The sequence below is a fragment of the Anabrus simplex genome, chromosome 1 (assembly GCF_040414725.1).
Source record: "Anabrus simplex isolate iqAnaSimp1 chromosome 1, ASM4041472v1, whole genome shotgun sequence".
NCBI lineage: Eukaryota > Metazoa > Arthropoda > Insecta > Orthoptera > Tettigoniidae > Anabrus > Anabrus simplex.
In genome coordinates, this window is record NC_090265.1 from 1,772,111,783 (window position 1) to 1,772,132,361 (window position 20,579).

At 38.1% G+C, this 20,579-nt stretch overlaps 1 protein-coding gene across 1 annotated transcript in view; it reads left to right on the forward strand.

Moving 5' to 3' along the window:
* The window catches only part of LOC136864567 (uncharacterized), a 200,255-nt gene that overhangs the window by 147,963 nt on the left and 31,713 nt on the right, over positions 1-20,579 (forward strand). The window contains exon 9 of the mRNA XM_067141729.2: positions 3,953-4,042. Within this exon, the coding sequence (XP_066997830.2) occupies positions 3,953-4,042 (90 nt within the window). The remainder of the gene's footprint in view (positions 1-3,952; positions 4,043-20,579) is intronic.

Consider the following 20,579-nt stretch of genomic DNA (forward strand, 5'->3'; position numbering starts at 1 on the left):
TAATCCCATACTACAGAGGTGACTTTAGAAAAGAACAATTTGCTTTACGTTAACGAAGAATAGGTTGAGAAAAATAAGTTCACCTCAAAACATTATGATTGGGAGCTCGAGAGGGTTAAGCACTCTCTATCCCGATATGCAGTTTAAAGATAGAATAGATACCTTTTAAGGAAGGTTAAATTATGGAAACACTTCGGACCCGCCCCGAGAGTTAAACTGCTGAGCTAGCAAAGAAAGAAGTTATTAATCGGCCATTACCTTGTTGTTGACCGCTGCCGACGAAAGAGGCGCTTCCCGCCCCCTGCTATGTACTTTACACACTGAAAGATGGAACAGAAGTGGCGCAGAGACCCTAAAATCAGCAGTTTATATACTCTCGCGGAAAGTTCGAGGCGTTTTAGGAAGGAAGACACCCGCCCACAATCTTTTATTGGTGGTTAAAGAAAACCCCTACACAAGATGAAGAAGAAACACATCATTGGTGGAAAATTAATTTAAGAAATTCGGGATTGGCTAAATTCAAAACAAGGGGAAAGAAAGGGTTAATATTGCCAACTTAAACAATGACTGAAAGAAATTTAGCAAAGAACAAACTTTTGAAATTAAATTTTCTCCAAAAAAAAAAAACCAGTTCTTTCACTCCGCACTAGGGTGCACTATTGTTGATCTTCAGTAGTGTCCTCTAGAAGAGAAAGTTCACACTTCTTACTACAAGCAAAACAAAAATACGTCGAAAATGACACAGTTCAAAAACTCCAAAATTTCCAGGTAGTGACATCTTCTGAGAAAGTAGAAAATTAATACCGTAGATAAAGTTCAGACTTCCTCCAGCAAAGGAGTTTCAACTGGCGCACATTTTAAATTAGCGGCGTGGAGGTGTACCGCCCGGTACTATTATTATTATTATTATTATTATTATTATTATTATTATTATTATTATTATTATTATTATTACTAACTTTATTGGCCACATTGGACCACTTGAGTCTTCCATGTACACTTTTTCTTTGCAGGTTGTACTGTTTGATTCTTCTTATCTGCCAGTATTTCTTCATTCCTTCTGCTCGCAGTGTTCTTAATTCATCTGAAATCACTACAGGCCTTCTATGCATCATTTATTATGCATTATTTTATCACATCTTATGTATCTCATAGTAATAATAATAATTTATTTTACATTTTGTGGTGTACATTGGACCACTAGTCAATTATACAAAGAAATTTTTGATTCCCTTCCAGCCCAATATTTCCTCATTCTGACAGATGCTGCCTTCCTTTCTCAATTGAAAACACCCTCTTGTTAGACCTTTTATTGATGTTGGTCTGTAGCCTGGTGTGTGTGTTTTTTTCTTTAAAGTCTGTTTTGTTTTTAAGATCATTGTTATTTGTAGGTCTTTATTATCATCCTTAATTTCTGTAATCCATTTCAACTTGGTCTTGCTCTTCCATCATTTTTCACTTATTCTTTTGCTAATTCTGGTGTCAGGTGTTCTGATAAAATGTCCAAAGAATGATATATATATCTTTTTCCTAATTGTGCTGATTCAGTTTCTTTATAAACTGTTTTATTTGATGCTATTTTCTATTTTCCATTAACTTTACACTGTTTATTTATGCATGTCCTAATATATTCTTGCTATCTTTTATCCATTTCACCTGTACTAGTAGTTTTAAAAATGGTTTCACTAGCATAAGTTATTTCTGGCTGTGTGACTATTTTATAGTCTTAATTTTGCTGCTATTGATAAGCTTTTTTGTTGTTGTATGCAGTCTTGGTAATATAATTTTCTTTGTTTAATTTATTTATTCTGTTATGCCAAGCTGGCTTATCATTATCTTATAAGTTATCATTTCTCTAAATACTTAAATTTATGAACAATTTTGATTTCTTGTCCTTCAGTTAATTGTTATTTTATTTACCAGCTGTGGATCTGTAAACATGATCTCAGTTTTTCAAAGGATATTTTAAGACCTAATTGGTGATCTATTTCTTGTAGAGATTGAATTTGGTGCAAGTTTCCTGAATATTATTGGACAATAGAGCAAGGTCATCAACAAATCCTAAACAGTTTAAACTTAAATTTTGTTTGGAATTTCCAATTTGTTTGTTCATTGGGTTGACTTTGTACCATTACCTCATCATATATTCTAATGCACAATTAAATAGTAAAGGTGATAAGCAGTCTCCTTGTTTTAAAACTAAATAATAATAATAATAATAATAATAATAATAATGGCATATGGAGATGCCTTGTACAGGTCTTTTTTAAGTAGACGACCTATAGGCAACCTGCACATGTGTGAGAAGGGGGCCTTACATTGTATCTCATTGTGTGTTTAGGTGGAAGAGAGGGCCAAATGGCTCTAATCTTGCCAGAAAAAACTAATCTAATTCTGATAGGAGATACTTAACACACTATCAGTGAAGCAGTTGCAGTGAATGCGACGATGGGACAGGAACGACCTAGGAATGGGAAGGAAGCGGCCGTGACCTTAATTAAGGTACAGCCCCAGCATTTGCCTGGTGAAATGAAATGTCGTATGGCTTTTAGTGCCGGGATATCCCAGGACGGGTTCGGGTCGCCAGGTGCAGGTCTTTCTATTTGACGCCTGTAGGCAACCTGCACGTCGTGATGAGGATGAAATGATGATGAAAACAACACATACATCCAGCCTCCGTGCCGTAGGAATTAACCAATTAAGGTTAAAATCCCCGACCCGGCCGGGAATCGAACCCGGGACCCTCTGAACCGAAGGTCAGTACGCTGATCGTTCAGCCAACGAGTCGGACGTTTTGTGAAAATGGGAAACAATGGGAAACCATCTTAAGGGCTGCCGACAGTGGGATTCGAACCCACTATCTCCTGGATGCGAGCTCACAGCTGCACACCCCTAACCACATGGTGAACTCGCCCAGTAGTTGCAGTGAAATAACCCTTCCTTCTAAGAGAGGTAATTCTTAATTTCTCCTTCTTCATCCTAATAATGAAACATTTTGATCTAATGTGAAGTAAATATGTACTAATTTTTTAAAAGAATCTTCTTTTTCGTGTACTGCTTTTACCATACCCTGTGAGGTCACGGGTGCAATTGGTGTTGCGCATGTGGACTTAGACCTGTTTTACAATTGGATGTCCTTCCTGATAACGATTTATTCACTATTACATGTTTTTGTGGGGGTTGGTAATGTAGTGTGTTGGGACAAACACTAAACACCCAGTCCCCAAATTAGAGGAATTAAATTAGACATAATGAAAATCCCTAACCAAGAATTGAACCTGGGACCCTCTGAACTGAAGACTTGTCATATTAAGGATTTTTTAAAAGATTGTGTACGCATAAATGGTAACCTGTTCACGATATTGTGGTTGGAGAAAGACTTCGCCAGGTTTGTTATGATAGGGGTGCTACTACCGTAAGAGGATGTTTCTGAGGGCAGGTTTGAGGTCCACTTAGCCTATGTGATTACAACTGATGAGGTGAGGTATCGGCCCCAGTCTTGAAAGCCAAGAATAACTCCTGACATGATACGTCATGCTGGCCACACAACACTTTGTAATCTTGCAAGCTTTTGGGCTGAGCAGCTGCAACTTAGCAGACTAAGGCCCGTTAGGGCTGTTGTGCCATGGGGCTTATATAATAAGCTGAGCAAAACAGACAGGAAAGACTCGTTGAAAGGGCTGCTGCAGATCCCACTTCGGTGCTTCAATTTTCCTACATCACTACACTGAGCGTGTTTGAGGGAATTATCTATCACTGTGACGCAACATGCACCAGTTTGATGCAGGAAAAATCATTGTAATTTTTTTTTAATTTGTAAAGAGAACTGTTTTTCTGCATTTTTCTAACCATGAATTATTTAGTTGTAGAAAATATCCCAATTTACTGGCCAAGAATGTATTTATTTATCTTTATCCATATTTAATCGATTCCATTTTCTTTCACATTTCAGGAAAGGTACTTCCATACTCCAAGCTCTGAAGATGTGTTCACCTATCCCTCATGATAAGACAGATGAAATTCCAAGCTCCAAGCGTACTAGGTAAATAAATTTATATAGATTCTGGCTGTTGCTATTTCTTGGTTCACGAGGTGCATACAGCCTCTTTGATTTTTTTTTTTTTTCACTTGTATTTCATTAGTATGATATTACATTTTACGTGGGCTGTGTGGTGTGGTCGTATTGCATCAGCTGTTCTTGCAGCAGTAGAGTGCTGGCAACATAGGTAAGGTGATGCTTACTTGTTTTGCGAATTGTCAATTTAAAAGTAAAGCTGCAGGGAGCATAAGCAATAGTACTCTGCCCCTCTAATTCCCACAGTCTGCTTTGTCATATCTCTTATGTATGGGACGTAGTATTACTGTATTCCACTGTTTTGGCCTTTCTTCCTTTAATAAGCTCGTATAGATAATCTGCAAGCCACTCTCATCTAATTTTATCATTTTTTTCTGTTGTATGATCCTCTCACATATGGTTTAGAGACATGTACAGTGAATCCTCGATATCTCGAATCACCTTGGGAGCTAAATTTTATTTTGAGTTGTCGAAATTTTGAGATATAGAGATTGCCGTTATTGTGCACGTATAGCAAATAATTGTATCTACGGGCTTATTCTGAATACATTATTTTTAAGAGCATTAAAAAATATACAAACACTCTATTTTATGGCATCACTTTAATTATAAACCTTATTATAGTAACTTTTACAAGGTAACAGGTAGGGGACCCTCTTAGAGGCAGCCCTGTCAGGGAGTGGTGCCCCTGCCTATATGAGTCCCACTGATCCGGTGTGCAACATCTGGTAAAGGACCCCTGCTCATTGTAACGAGTGAAGACCTCAATGGCAGCAAAAGTGGAGAATATGATTTGGTACGGTGGAGCTGGCAACCCATTCCTGTGGGGGTAGTACAGATGGAACCCACTGCCTTGTGGGATGAGGAGGGATCCTCAAACGCTAAGGGAGTAAACCCCGAAAGAAAATCCTCAATTACGTTAGGCCTAGCAAGCCAGTAAAAGAGCTTATTTCTAGTTGCTTTCAAACCACATAAGAGCCTCAGAACGCACTTATCAACTAAATTTAAGATGCCAACATGAGCAGACTCATGTCAGGGATGATGGTTTATGGCCTGATGATAGACAGGGTCTTGCAAAAATGCAAAAATCCCCGAAGAGACTAACACGGACTGGGACCATCAACTTACTGAGTCTCACAGGAAAATGTGAAGAACTAGTGGACCTCATGGAAAGGAGGAAATTAATGATACTAATAATAATGTTACTTGCTTTACGCCCCACGAACTACTTTTACGGTTTTTGGAGATGCCGAGGTGCTGGAATTTTGTCCTGCAGGAGTTCTTTTACATGCCAGTAAATCTACCGACATGAGGCTGACGTATTTGAGCACCTTCAAATACCACCGGACTGAGCCAAGATCGAACCTGCCAAGGTGGGGTCAGAAGGCCAGCACCTCAACCGTTAGAGCCACTCAGCCCGGCAATTAATGATACTGGGGCTGAATGAAACCAAATGGAGAGGGAAAGGAATGAAGAAATTAAGAAAACAGTATACACTGTATTGGCTTGGGAATAATAAAGAGATGGGGAATAGTGTTGGTTTCATCATGGGTAAAGATCTAGGAGGAGTCGCTGTCATTCAGTATGTTAGTGGGAGAATAATAAAGCTGACTGTGCATTTAGGGAAAGAAAAACTAACTTTGGTACAGGTGTATGCACCTCAAACTGAATGTTGTCAAGAGCATAAGAACCAGTTTCTTGATGATTTGGAAAAAATTATTAGTAAAGAGAGAGTAATTATTATAGGAGATTTGAATGCGCAGACTAGGACAGGTAGAACAGGATATGAGAACGTAATGGGACCTCATGGATATGGTGGAAGAAATATAGAAGGTGAACATCTCCTTGACTTCTGTATGAGGAATGGGTTGGTGATGAAAAATAGTTGGTTCAAGAAGAGACATAGCCATAACACGATACAGTTGGGATGGACTACAGAAGACTGTAATTGATTATGTTACCTCAGATGAAGAAAGGAGCAGAATGATAACAGATTGCAGAGTAATACCCAGCGAGAGCCTTGATGGTGATCCCGTCTATTAGTAGCGGACCTGATAAACTTCTATGTGCCAAAAGTACAGAACAGGAAAATCCTAAATATAAAGGATTACTTTGTATTGGAAAGGTGGTTTTTATTAATGTATCAACTTTTCAATTAATTCACACCCGAGAAACAGCGAGGCTTCGCCGATTTTCCGATCCTTAGAAGTTTTAGTTTTTCTGTTCCTGTCATATTAGCTCACAGCATCATGTTAACCCTTTCTTTACTTGTTAACAGTTCTTCACAAACCACAAATACCGTATTGCACAGTTAGTGTTGCACAAAATTCAAGTTACAGAGAATTTTTTACTTAAAGGGAGGATATCTTTGCTTCGAGAAATTCATGTAACCGAATTTCAAGTAATAGAGAAATAAATACACGTGAAGAATAGGACAAACGGCCAGGAAATTCAAGTTATTTCGAAATACTGAAAATTCGAGTAAGGGGGGTTCGAGATATCGAGGTTCGAATGTACGCCCTTCCCGCATCCAGGATGGGTCACATAAAAGAAATGAATTTTTTTTTACTTGGGATCAAAGACATACCAATGTGCCAAGTAATATTTGATCTATCAGCTGAATTAATGGACGTCTCCATCCGACGTATCATTGGGTCGCAAGAATACTCAATAATTCGACGTCTTAATTCTAAGTTATCTTACACCATTGCAGAAAATTTTAAATCACACTTCATGTAAATCTTGACGACTATTATTTATTCAAAAATAGAAATATCGGTAAAGGAAAACGTAATCATGAAGTTGAAATTCAAAAAATGTGATTAATTAACATTTGACCTGGTAGCTTAAATTATTTGTTAATGATCACTATTATCATTTCTCACCCTTTCAGGTCATCATAATTGAAATGTGCTATTATCTTACCTTTATACAACAGTCAAAAAGAAAACTGCTAAAAGATGCAAAATCTGCATGGGAAATTGATGGTTACGTTAATGTATTACATATCATTTTCTGTTAATGTTCTCAGCTGTTCTTAGGACAAGCTATTAAAATAAGATTTATTAATCTCCGGTTGGATTATCTCAAGACATGGTTAGGATTTCCCGCTATAAGCATCCAGAAAAGTGATAAGTTTCTTATTTATTAGCAGAAGTTTGCTTCTAATCAATTAAAGTTACTAATTATTCAGTAACTTCCCTTTTACAACATAAATTAATCATTGAGTATAACAAGGTATTCAGATCCATAAGTGAGCATAAATATCAATATGTGACCTTGCATGAATCAATTAAAATATCTAGGGAACATCATTCTCAAAGACATTGTGCGATATCATTTCAGTTACATTTCTATGCAAAGTTGCCATCATCCTTATTAACCTAAATATGACATAATTAATTTGAGAGTATGTGATTTTTCAGAAATTATTCTAAGTTAAAAATATCCAAGTGAACGAATACACAGTCTTATAGGAATACCTTTTGATGATCTTATCCTATCACAATATTCAGTGAAAGTCAGAACACGTCGTCATTATCATAATATATTGATTTTCAATGAAGTATAATATCATTAAATCATGAACATATGATCCTAATTTGCGTCAATCATTTCATCTCTCTCTTAAATATTCCATTTCCACCTATTATATCATCGTAGCAACACATATTACTTCAATTTGTCTTTCCTTTCTTTCATATAATAACATTACATCCTCTTCACTACTCATATCTTATCATATCTCTTATTATTATTATTCCAAATATTTCACGTATTTACCTCCATATTTACCTCTCTTGACACATAAATAACCTTATCCTCGTATTCATATCATCGGATCACTATCTTCTTAAATAATATCAACATTTCTTCTGTCTGCTGTTATTTCCATATCTAGTGCTATCCTAATTCAGCATGATAACGTATCACCTATATACACATTTACACATCACTTGGTATATTATTAAATCCTTAAAATATTCTCCTCATAAGAACTTCAAATACGATATGGCATAATATGTTTGGATTCTTTGCTTTCAGTGAAATACTTTTATAACATTACTATATCGTATTTCTTAACTGGGGTTAGTTATGTTTCTTAAGACTACCTATTCCCTTTATATTGTCATCTATGTATATAAAATAAGAGTTTTGTCTGTACGTTGCTCAGAATTTGAAAAGAATGGTATTTCTGTATCGGTCATGTCCACAGTAACAAGGAAATGCATTTTTTCCTTTTCTGTAATGTCTGTCTGTCTGTCTGTCTGTCTGTCTGTCTGTCTGTCTGTCTGTCTGTCTGCCTGCCTGCCTGCCTGCCTGCCTGTCTGTCTGTCTGTCTGTACACGCATCACGAGAAAACGGCTGAAGAGAATTTAATGAAAATCGGTATGTAAAGTCGGGTGATGAACCACTACTATCTAGGCTACAAATTATTTCATTCACGCTGAGCGAGATGATAGTTTAGGGGAAGGCCTGGAATGTAATTCTCAAATAAGTTATTTATGTTATTAGTGGTCATATCGATAAATACTACATAACGAACATAACTTTAGTTATGTCGTAAGTTAGTAGTAGTTATGAAAAATGAAAACCTACAACCTGTTTTCCAGTCATTGACCGGGTCAGGAATGGAATGAATGAAGCAGATATAGGCTATTAGTATGATGGGGTCGCCACTCCCAAAGTGATTTATTAATGACTGATAGATGCTATGATTTGCCTGCTGCCATTTCTTGATGGATACAGTACTTTTGTATCCATCTCTTGGCACAGGCCAGAGTAAAGTGTAGCTTCCACCGAAGTCCCAGTTCATCCATGGCTGTGACAATATGGAAGCTGCTGGGGTATGGGTGGTGCTGAGTAATGACATTCAGAGCACGACTAGTGCATCTGAGTGTTATGAAAGGTGTTGCTCATAGGGTCAGTCGTGCTGCAATAGCACTTTCTGACCCAGTGAGGAAAGCAATGGCAAACTACCTCACTCCTTGTCTTGCCTAGTATGCCTCATTTTGGTGCTGCCATTGGTTTTTGCGGTTTCCTTATAGGCGCATAACCTTTGGTGCTATTTGAGGATCCAACCAGCCTCTGGGCTGATGACCTAACAGACAGATGCTATGAAATGAGAATGGAGAGTGTTGCTGGAATGAAACATGACAGGGAAAACCGGAGTACCCGGAGAAAAACCTGTCCCGCCTCCGCTTTGTCCAGCACAAATCTCTCATGGAGTAACCGGGATTTGAACCACGGTATCCAGCGGTGAGAGGCTGATGCGCTGCCGTCTGAGCCATGGAGGCTCCCAGTAGTAGTTATGTAAGAAGTTATTAAATTTCCAATTACTTATGTCTTATATATTGTTACCGTACCGCATGTAATCACAGAGATATTAATGAATTTGGATTTTTGTTACTAAGTTCATATCAGCGCCGAGTCACGAGACAATGGGTTAACAGAATTTAATGAAAATCGGTATGTAAAGTCTGAGAATAAGAAACTACAGTCTATTGTATAAATAATTTTGTAAGATGCCCTAATATTACAGAGTCGAAAGAAAACTAATGTGAAAGCCTGCAATATAGAAAGCTCATAAACTTTATCAACAATAACATTACATTGACCAATGTTGTGATGTGCTTTTTGTCTTCTGTTTCCACTCATCCCCAATAGATAGGATTACTGCAGCGTACCGAGGTTTTTTTAAAATTTGCTTTACGTCGCACCGACACAGGTAGGTCTTATGGCGACGATGGGATAGGAAAGGAATAGGGTTGTGAAGGAAGCAGCCTTGGCTTTAATTAAGGTACAGCCTGGTGTGACTGCTGTGAAAATGGGAAACCACAGAATACCATCTTCAGGGATGTCGGCAGTGGGGTTCAAATACACTGTCTCTCGGATGCAAGCTCACAGCTGTGCGTCCCTAACCACGCGGCCAACTCGCCTGGTCATACCGAGTGTAACAGCCTGCCTGTAAATTGGCGGGAAGTAGCTGTGGAGTTAGATAACTTTCTTCTTTAGCATGCCATTCCTCTGGTTCATACATTTTCTGATATTACTGGCACGTAACACACTGGTTCATCATAGCATTCAAGCTATTTAATCCCTACTCTGAGGCACTGATTGGAATGAGTAGTGTGCATATTTAACGTAATAATGACAGAGGAGTGTTCACGGCAGTCTGCGACCTGGTTATTCCAGCTCACCGGGCTGAGTGGATCAGACGGTTGAGGCACTGGCCTTCTGACCCCAACTTGGCAGGTTCGATCCTGGCTCAGTCCGGTGGTATTAGAAGGTGCTCAAATACGTCAGCCTCGTGTTGGTAGATTTACTGGCACGTAAAAGAACTCCTGCAGGACAAAATTCCGGCACCTCGGTGTCTCCGAAAACCGTAAAAGAGTATTTAATGGGACGTAAAGCCAATAACATTATTATTATTATTATTATTATTATTATTATTATTATTATTATTATTATTATTATTATTATTATTATTATTATTATTATTATTGTTATTCCAGCTCTGGAACTTTGGACTGTTAGATCAGCAGTATTGTTCGTTGAAAGTGAGAAAGTGTGCGGTTTTTCATTTGATCGAGTATTTTTTTATGATAACATTGCTTTCAATTGCTACATTCCTACTGACGTTTTTGTAATGACCTATGTTGAATTCAGTTAGGAAAACCATCAAGTCAGTCTTTCTGAGAATCCTGTAACGAAGCACGGGTACATCAGCTAGTAATTAATCACTCGCGAGAATCTAACACAATTTAGGTTATTTTGAGGACAATAACGATAAAACATATTAGGCTTTAACTACAAATCGTCAATTCTTGTTAATATCTACCGATCTATATACATTTTATTTAAGAAACTTATCTCTTTTTCCTTCACTTCCGGAATGTTATCATTGCTCGTTCATCCTCCATAATCGTGGATGATGGTCATCTTGAGTGGCTGGTCATCTAGATGTCATCTGCGGTGGGTCCAGCCCAGGTAGCCTGCCTCATGTCTTCTTAAAGAGCCATGACGATCTTGACTTGCTCAATTACAAAGATAAAATACATTGATGAAATCAGCTGTAGCATATGATTGATATCAAAGTCTTCTAACGAACTTTAACAATTATATTTAGTTTAAAATTGCTTTGCATCATTCTAATCTCTATCAGACCTCCAAGATGTCTGCAATTATCTCAGTTTATATGTTGTAAAGAATTGCTTTATGAATTCATACAATGATGATTAGAGCCCGGATTTCCATGCAAATATATGTTTTTAAATAAACTAGCTACACTTCTCAGTCTTTGCAAATATTCTTTTTATGGCTTAACGATTCCAAATAACCGTTCTTTTTTCGTGCATGTTTGCATGTTTTGGCCTTTTTAGAAGAAAAGTCATGCATAATGCATATTTTGAAGATTTGGGATATAATAGCGAATATTTGGACGTTTGTATTGCATAGTATGGGATTTCTTCTGACTTTGGCGCATATATAATGTTAAGTTGCATGATTATGCCTTTCATGAATGATGGTTTGCAGAATTTGGGACCATTTTTCTACATTATACAGTATGTCTATTACTGAGAGACGGGGAGAATGTATTCCTGGCATCCTATCTGACAACCAGAATCAGTACATATGGCAGAGGTCCTATAATCCAATTACCAAAGCTCCAGTGTTGTCTATGTCCAGCCTCCTGCACAGAAGATGAACTATATCAAGCATCAAAAAATGCATTGGAAGTGGCCAAATTTTGGGCAAATGTAATATAGTAATTATAACTGTGTACAACATGTATGTTTCTGATACGAGAATAATAATAATAATAATAATAATAATAATAATAATAATAATAATAATAATAATAATAATAATAATCTGTTGCTTGAGTAAACATTGACGTAAGACGGAAGTCCCTACGTCGATCTTTGTAATTCTTAGGAATAAAGGTGTCCCAGTTATACACTGCTATAAACTGAACCTTAAATTGTGCACTACTCATTGACGGCTCATGTGTTGTATCTCTTGTATCACACTTCTATGACTTCGCGTTACGATACTGAGGTAGCAGCTCACAAACCTTCATTTTGCACAGAACCCTCTTCTGTTGTGATCATGGAATATAGACATATTGTGGTAAAAATGCAAAATACGTACAATTTGACCACAGTTTGTCCCCAATGTTTTCATTTAAGTTTGAACCTGTCACTTTTGCTGGCGTAGAAAGATCATTTTTTGTGTTTAAGAATATGCTGACAGATAAGAGGATGAGCTTCAATTAAGACCATTGGCAGAAATTACGGTAGTTGTACAATGTTTCAAGAGAAACTGAATTTTGATAGTGCATATTTTCCGGTTTATTGTGCTTGTTTTGCCATATTATAGTGCATTAATGCATGCATATTTTGAGATTTGATAGTGCATGGAAATCCGGGCTCTAATGATGATATATCGTTATATCGACCGTTTGCTTCTCTGATCAAGGCCTTGTTCTTGCTGTCTGTAGTATGGCTAATAACCAAGTCTTGTCACGTATTTTAGATATATATATATATAAATAAAACGCGTTTTATATTAATATTCTTATATGTTTTGCGTCATCTTGTTATTTTACCAATGTTAATAATTTCTTCTTAAATTATCTTCTTTCTCGATATTTTGCTTCTCAGTCGCAATACGTCTGCTTCCTAAGCTTGTCTTTTCATTTGTGTTTCTTGTACAGTGTTGGTTCTTTTAATAATTCAAATTCTTATTTTGTCTTTATCACTGCCATTACGATCCTATATATTTCAACATTGCGTTATTCTGAACTTTCATGACATTTTATAATGTTATTCATTATGATTAATTTTGTTGTCAGTAATCACGCTCGTTCTAACTCGTTCTAACTGTTACATTGTTTGTGGGTCCCTTTAACATATCATACAACATCAATTTGATTTTTAGGTTAAGTTATAAGGCTGATGATGGCCCTAACTCGGGTCAAAACCAGTCCCATATGTATGCATATATGTAAATAATACATTGATTTAGTAAACAAATTTGTATTGATTAGGTGGATCTAACCTAATACCACAGCTGATTTTGTCCTTTTGAGTAGTTTGATTCATAGTTCTAATGAATCTCATTTCTGCTGTCTAAATTCTGCTGTAGCCATTCCACAATTCCAGAAATAAAACTCAATCGAGTTAGAACGAGCAAGAAAGAGATTCATCAAGACTGCAAGCATCAGAGATGAAATTTCTTAGATCCTCCATCCAGAAGACCAAGATGGACAAATTAAGAAATAAGGAGGTGAGAAAAGAAGCCGGAATAAAGACATCCCTATTAGACCGAATCGGCACATCCAGACTATGGTGGTACGGGCATGTGATGAGGATGCAGCCTACAAGAACAGCCAGAATAAATTTGGAAAGACAGGTGGAGGGGAAAAGACCTGCAGGAAGACCTAAAATCCGATGGATGGACATGATCAAGGTTGATCTAGTTACCAGGGGATGGACAGTAGATGATGTTCTCTATGACAAGTTGTTATTGACAGGAAGAAGTGGAAGAGGCTCATTAACAGTACCTAGGAAACTGGAACTGTACAATGACGAGGATGATGATGATGATATTTTGGATATGCTAGCATGTTCACAAAGTTGGCCAACACTAAACATCAGAATGTAAATATAACACGTTAATATGTACTATACCAATTTCTAGGTTAACTTATAAGGCTGATGATAACCCCAACTCGGGTTGAAACGTCTCATATCTATGTGTATAGGCCCTATATATATACGTGTGTGTAAATAATACAGTAATTTAGAAAACAAATTTGTATTGATTAGGTGGATCTAACCCCATACCACAGTTGTCTATCATCAATACGGAACATGAAACTTATCTACTTGGGGCAAAATCAGGAATAAAGTAAACAGGAAGGCAGCTGGCATTGAGGTCCCTGTTACCATTGTAATAAAGAAGCGTAGACTTCAGTGGTATGTGGACATTATGAGGATGAAGAGCGAGAGACTGGCAGAAAATACTTGACCTTGCTGTCCAAGGAAAAGGCCAAGGGGAAGGCCAAGGAAATGCTGGATAGACGCAGTGAAATCAGATGTGGTGGAGAGAGGTCTCAAATGGGAAGATGGCCTGGAACAGAAGATGTATGCAGACAGGAAGAGATGGTGAGCGCTTATATACCTCACCCGGGAAACTGGAATTGGAAAAATAATGATGGTGGTGATGATGATGATGATGGTCTTTACTTGGAGCTTTATTGTTTTTGAGTTCTTGAATGAGTTAATTACCTCCATTGTAGGATCTGGGACTTTTCCATTGTTCATTTCTTCTCTGCTCCATACCTGCACTTCATCATCTAAGTATTCTACCTCATTCTATAGGGTGTATCCGTGATTATGTTAGAAACTTTCAGGGATGATGGAGGACGGCAAATGGATCAATTTGAGATAAGGAACCGTAGTCCAGAAATGTTTGAGTCAAAAGTTATTAATAATTCAAGTTGTTAAACATCCGCCCATTCTTAACAGCATCAGTGTACACAGTGGTGTTCAGAGATGAACTACCCACTTCCTGGAACACGTCCCACCTGCCCTTCGTCCAACATGATGGAGTCCCACCTCATTTTGGACTGAGGGTTCATGAACGCTTGGATCAGACATTCTCTTTAAAGTGGATAGGAATAGGAGATCCTGTTTCCTGGCCTGCTTGTTCACCTTATCTCACCGTACTTGATTTCTTCTTGTGGGGCAATGTGAAAAGCCGTGTGTATGTGACACCTGTCGAGACTGAAGAGGATCTCTTGGCAAGAATTCTCGCTGCCTGCAACGCTGTTGAAACGACATCGGGGTTATTAGAACAGGTACAACAGAACTTTGTGCACACAAGTATGAAGGATGAGTTTTCCACCTAATCAATACTTTATTTTACAAAATGTTTAGAATTATAAACATTAAAACAGTATCGGTTTCGACCCATAAATAGGTCATCATCAGCTGTTGGTGAACCTGCTTAATAGCGATTTTACATAATACAACATTACTAAAAAACTAATTAAAGAAGAATGCCTTATTCTAATATAATACTAATTCCAAATAATGCCGTCCTCCATCATCCCTGAAATAATACTATTCCAAAAATTGTATAGCTGAGGTTAAAAATAGGGTATAGTGGCATTCGTGGGACTCCAGCATGCCAAAGCCCTTCATTGTACCGTATGTATATATCTTGATTGACATAGTGTTGGCAACAGCATAGATATTTGAATGGGACTCCAACAAGTCAAAGCCCTATAATTGTACCATATGTATATATCTTAACATTAGTATTGTATTAGAATAAGGCATTCTTCTTTAATTAGTATTCAGTGGTGTTTTATTATGTAAAATCGCTATTAAGCAGGTTCACCAACAGCTGATGATGACCTATTTATGGGTCGAAACCGGTACTGTTTTAATGTAAATAATTCCAAACATTTTGTAAAATAAAGTATTGATTATGTGGAAAACTCATCCTTCATACTTGTGTGCTTAAATTATCAATACGGACAATGAAGCTGATAGATTAGAGAACTTTGTGCGATGTTTCCATGCCTGCATTGATGCAAGGGGACGCCATTTCAAACTTTTGTTGTAAATGGAGCAGCTTGTGAAACTTGTGCAGGTAAACGGACTTAAATGAGTAGAATTTTGCTTAACTTTTGACTCGATCGTTTCTGGAATATTGTTCCTTATCTCAAATTGATCCACTTACCGTCCTCCATCATCCCTGAAAGTCTGTAACATCATCGCAGATACACCCTGTATATTCACTTCTCAGGTCTGCAGGTCTGGGTTCAACAATTCCTGAAAACACTCTGCCCTATGATCTAACATTGTACCTTCACCCATGAGGTTTCTCCACTCTGCAAAAGGCAGCCCTAATCTGAAACCCTTTCTTTACATTTCTCAGTGCAAAATTTAACCAGCCGACTTCCTCTTTCATTCCTGTGTTCCAGTCCGAATTCTCCTACTCTGTTATCTTCTTTTCTTTGGCCTTCCACTGCATTCCATTCCCCCATCACAATTAGATTCCTGTCACCTGTAACCGCTCCGGGACGAATACAGTTACCATAATAATCATAGGTTATAAACTTCATGGTTCTGATCCGTATTGAATTGCAAGTACAATGTAATTATTAAATTAATGTAGTAATGGTCCACCTTTCAATACTATAATAGGTAATATTCTAAATTACATTAATTAGGGACTAGTTTCGGCCAGGGCTGGCCATCTTCAGCCTTAATGTAAAACACCTAATAACTAAACAAATGTACATGCACACAGTTGACATAAAACAAATGAAAACAAATATATACAAAGTGACATTAAAAACTGGGATGGAATTATGAATAAATCTGAAAATGAACTAGGTTCTAACATCTTGAGTATGTTCATCATTGAGAATAATTTCAAGTATTAATTTATATATACAGAACTGTTAGTTCTAATCTGCTGGGAACTGGTAAATGTTGATCCTGTAGTTTGTCATCAAATCTATTTGTGTGGTGTTAGCTATATGTAATCCATTGGACACTGCTGTAAATAACCACCAGCTGACGGGGAACTGTTAGATGTTGTTTCATCCTCAATCAAAATAATAAATGAGATGCTCTCATGGTGCTTGTTAAATCTTGCTGAAAATGTTGTTGGACATTGTCAGGACAGCACATGAAGATGTGGTTAACACAGATACATTGTGTCTGGTATAAAATTTTTGTGATTCATTGCAGTGCCCATGAAGTTAACCTGATAAATTAGATAAAATTAAATTAATGTATTGAATGAGAGAATGTGTTAGTTAGATGGCATAGGTTATATGAGACTTACCTCTCAATATAGCATGAGGTGTGTGGTCTATTGTTGAGTGTGCTTCAGACTAACTGTTGTGAGATTCAAATGAAAAGGAATAATAATAATAATAATAATAATAATAATAATAATAATAATAATAATAATAATAATAATAATAATAATGCGAAATCCCGTGTGGGGATTTACCGGTTACCTCCATCGGGCGCGTCCCATTGGAATTGGGGAAGCTCGCTGGCTCTGCCGCCAGCAGAGTCAGAGGGTAGTAGGGAAATAAAATACCAACGTGAAAAAAAAAAACTGGTCCCTTGCCAGGGTTACGGCGAAGACTGGTAAATGACCAGAAGTCAGAAAACATCTTGAGGCAACCTCTAGGGCTAACAACCATTGTTGTAAAAGGATGGGTACCCGTCCAAAGCAAAGTCAAGTCAAAAAGCATGATGGCACAACATTTCAAGAAACATACCCCAGGGGGTAAGTCTTCGGATAAATCCCTCGTCGTGAACGCCACGGCGCACGAGTCTCATTTGGATTCTGGGGGAGACTCGACATCATGCAAGAGAGGAGTCGGAGCGTCTCGGTGTACCCCAAAGAGTCAAAAACTTAGGCCAAAATCTAAAACCTTTCTAGCAACTTTCAACATAAATTCACTTACACAAACTGGCAAGCTGAAAACCCTCACCAAAGCTCTTCACGAAAATCAGATATCCATAATGGCCCTACAGGAAACAAGGTACCCAGATGAAGAGATTTTTGAATCCGAAGGCTACCAATATTTCAAGAGCAAAGCGCAAAGAGGAATCATCAATGGAGCTGTAATGCTTGGAACTGCGTTTGCTGTTAGAACCAAGATCCTTAAATCGGTTTCAAATTTCGAACCTGTGAATGACAGATTGTCTATACTCACAATTAAATGCGCGAACAAAACCTACGCCCTAGTTAACGCACATGCTCCTACAAACGATAAGAACAAGTCGGATCCAGATGAAGTTGATAATTTCTGGGACCTACTGTATGAAAAGTTAAACAAAATCCCCAAGCACCACGTCAAGCTTCTTTTGGGTGACTTCAGTGCCCAACTAGGTCGTGAACAGAAGTACAAGAAAGTTATAGGAAATTACCCTGCTCACAAAAGAACCAATCCCAACGGCAAAAGACTGGTGTCCATTTGCGAAAATCACAACCTGCAGGTCATGTCGACCCACTTTCGCCATCTACCCAGAAAGCAAATGACTTGGCATTCTCCTGTCCAAGCTCTCGGAGAGTTCCAAATTGATCATGTTGCAATCTCCAGGAGAAACAGCCCTGAGATTATGAATGTCAAGGTAAAGAAAGGCATCATTGTGGCCTCAGATCATTATATGTCTCTTATCAAATTCAAACCAATTCCCGCAAACACAAGGAAGACAACCAAACAGATCATACGCTTCGACAATGATAAACTTCTGCAAATTGTCAAGGAGTTCCAGGAGAAGGCTAGACCAAATGACTGTGACTTTAACAACGCCAAAAGTCTCCTTGTTGAAGCCGCCAAAGACGTTGCAGAAATCAAGAGAAGCAAAAACATGCCTGGTGGAATGGTACCTGCGAATCAGTCCTCCAAGAAAGACTCAATGCGTGGAAACAGTACTACTCTACGAAATCAGAAAATGATTGGGAAACCAACAAAACCCAACGTGCCCAAGCAGCTAGGGTGTTCAGAACTGAGAAACGTAAATACAAAAAATCTCTCATAGAAAAGATAAGAACAAAACTTTAGGAAGAATGAAAGCAGAGAGTACTACAGAGCCTTCAAACGCAAACTCGCTGGCTATGGACCACCATCTCTATGCTTTGAGCGAAAGGACGGCACACTGGCGACGTCAAATGAAGAAAATTGCAGCATTCTGGCGGATTACTTCAAGAATTTACTCAATTGCTCTAAACCGCAAAGCGCCATTGAGACCAAGGAACCCTTACTCAGGTACCCAGATTCCAGACCACCCGACAGGGATGAAATCAAGCGCCACATTGCACATCTCAAAAATAAGACTCACTAGTAGCAGAACTATGGAAATATGTCCCAGAGGAATCACTTGATATCTTGCAAAAGCAAATAGAAGAAATTTGGAGCAAGGAGACCCTACCCGAAGATTGGAAAATAGCTTTGATCCATCCATTACACAAAAAAGGCAGCATGAAGGACATCAACAACTACAGAGGAATATCTTTGCTACCCGTGACTTACAAAATTCTATCACTTGCCATCCTGGAGCGTTTGGAAGCACAAGTCGAATATCAAATAGGTGAATACCAAGGAGGGTTCAGAAAAGGTCGCTCAACAGCTGAACAGATCCAAAATCTCAAGACGATCATCAGTTATTGTACACTAAGGTCCAAGCAGTATGTGTCTGTCTTTGTGGACTTTAAGAAACCGTACGACTCCATTGACCGGGAAGTCCTGCTAAACATCTTAAATGAATTTGGAGTTGATTTGAAACTGCTGGCATTAATTAGAGCCACCCTGACCGATACAAAATCCAAGGTGAAGTTCCACGGATGTCTCTCGCATTCCTTTGACATCAAAACAGGAGTCCGACAAGGTGATGGGCTATCCCCGATACTTTTCAGCTGTGTTCTTGAAAAGATCATCAGAACCTGGCGGGTGAGATTACAGGAAACCAACTACAGTCCATTGAGAATAGGAACCAAATCCAAGGGGATCGCAACAGACTGCTTAGCATTTGCCGATGATATTGCTGTTCTCTCAAACGACATAGAAACCGCTAGAGCTCAAGGAAATTGCCGAACAAACTGGTTTGCAGATATCGTCTGAGAAAACAGAAGTAATGACTAACATCAAAGAGGCTCCACCAAAACTCCATACAAAATACGGGGACATCACCCGAGTAGACAAATTCAAATACCTGGGTGAGATCATCATGAAAAATGGACAGGACAAAGAAGCACTTCAGGAGCGAGTACGCAAACTGGAAATAGCCTACCAAACATCCCGCACAATCTACAACAAAAAATGCCTTTCCCAAAACACCAAGATACGTCACTATGAAACAGTTCTGAAGCCAGTAGTTCTATATGCAGCCGAAACCCTGTCTCTAAATGCCAACAAAGGACTCCTTGAAGAACTGGAGAAAAGAGAACGCAAAATTGTGAGAGGAATCTTCGGATCAAAGTACAGAAATGGAATCCATCAAAAGAGATCCAACAAGGAAGTCTACAGCAAAATAGAGAAAATTACCAACACAATCAGAAAAAGACAGGCACGATTTTACGGTCATCTGAAAAGAATGGACGAAAGAAAGTTAACTAAAGAAATATTTCACTTTTTTGATTCAAACCCCAAAACCACAATTCCCTGGTTTAGAAATACCAAAGAAGACCTGCAAATGCTACATATCTCTGCTGAAGACGCCCTTAACAGAGATCTCTTTCGCAAGAAAATATTGACAAACGGGCTAAACCGAGACGAGCAACCCAAGAGAAGACACGGTGCCCCTTGGACAGAGGAGCGTAAGCAGGCCCACTCACAAAGAATGAGGGAAATTTTCGCTCTGAAGAAGGCCAAGTTCAGTGTCAAATGCAACAAGACTTAACGTAGTCCTTGATGGCCCCAGCGAATTATATATATATAATGCGAAATAATAATAAT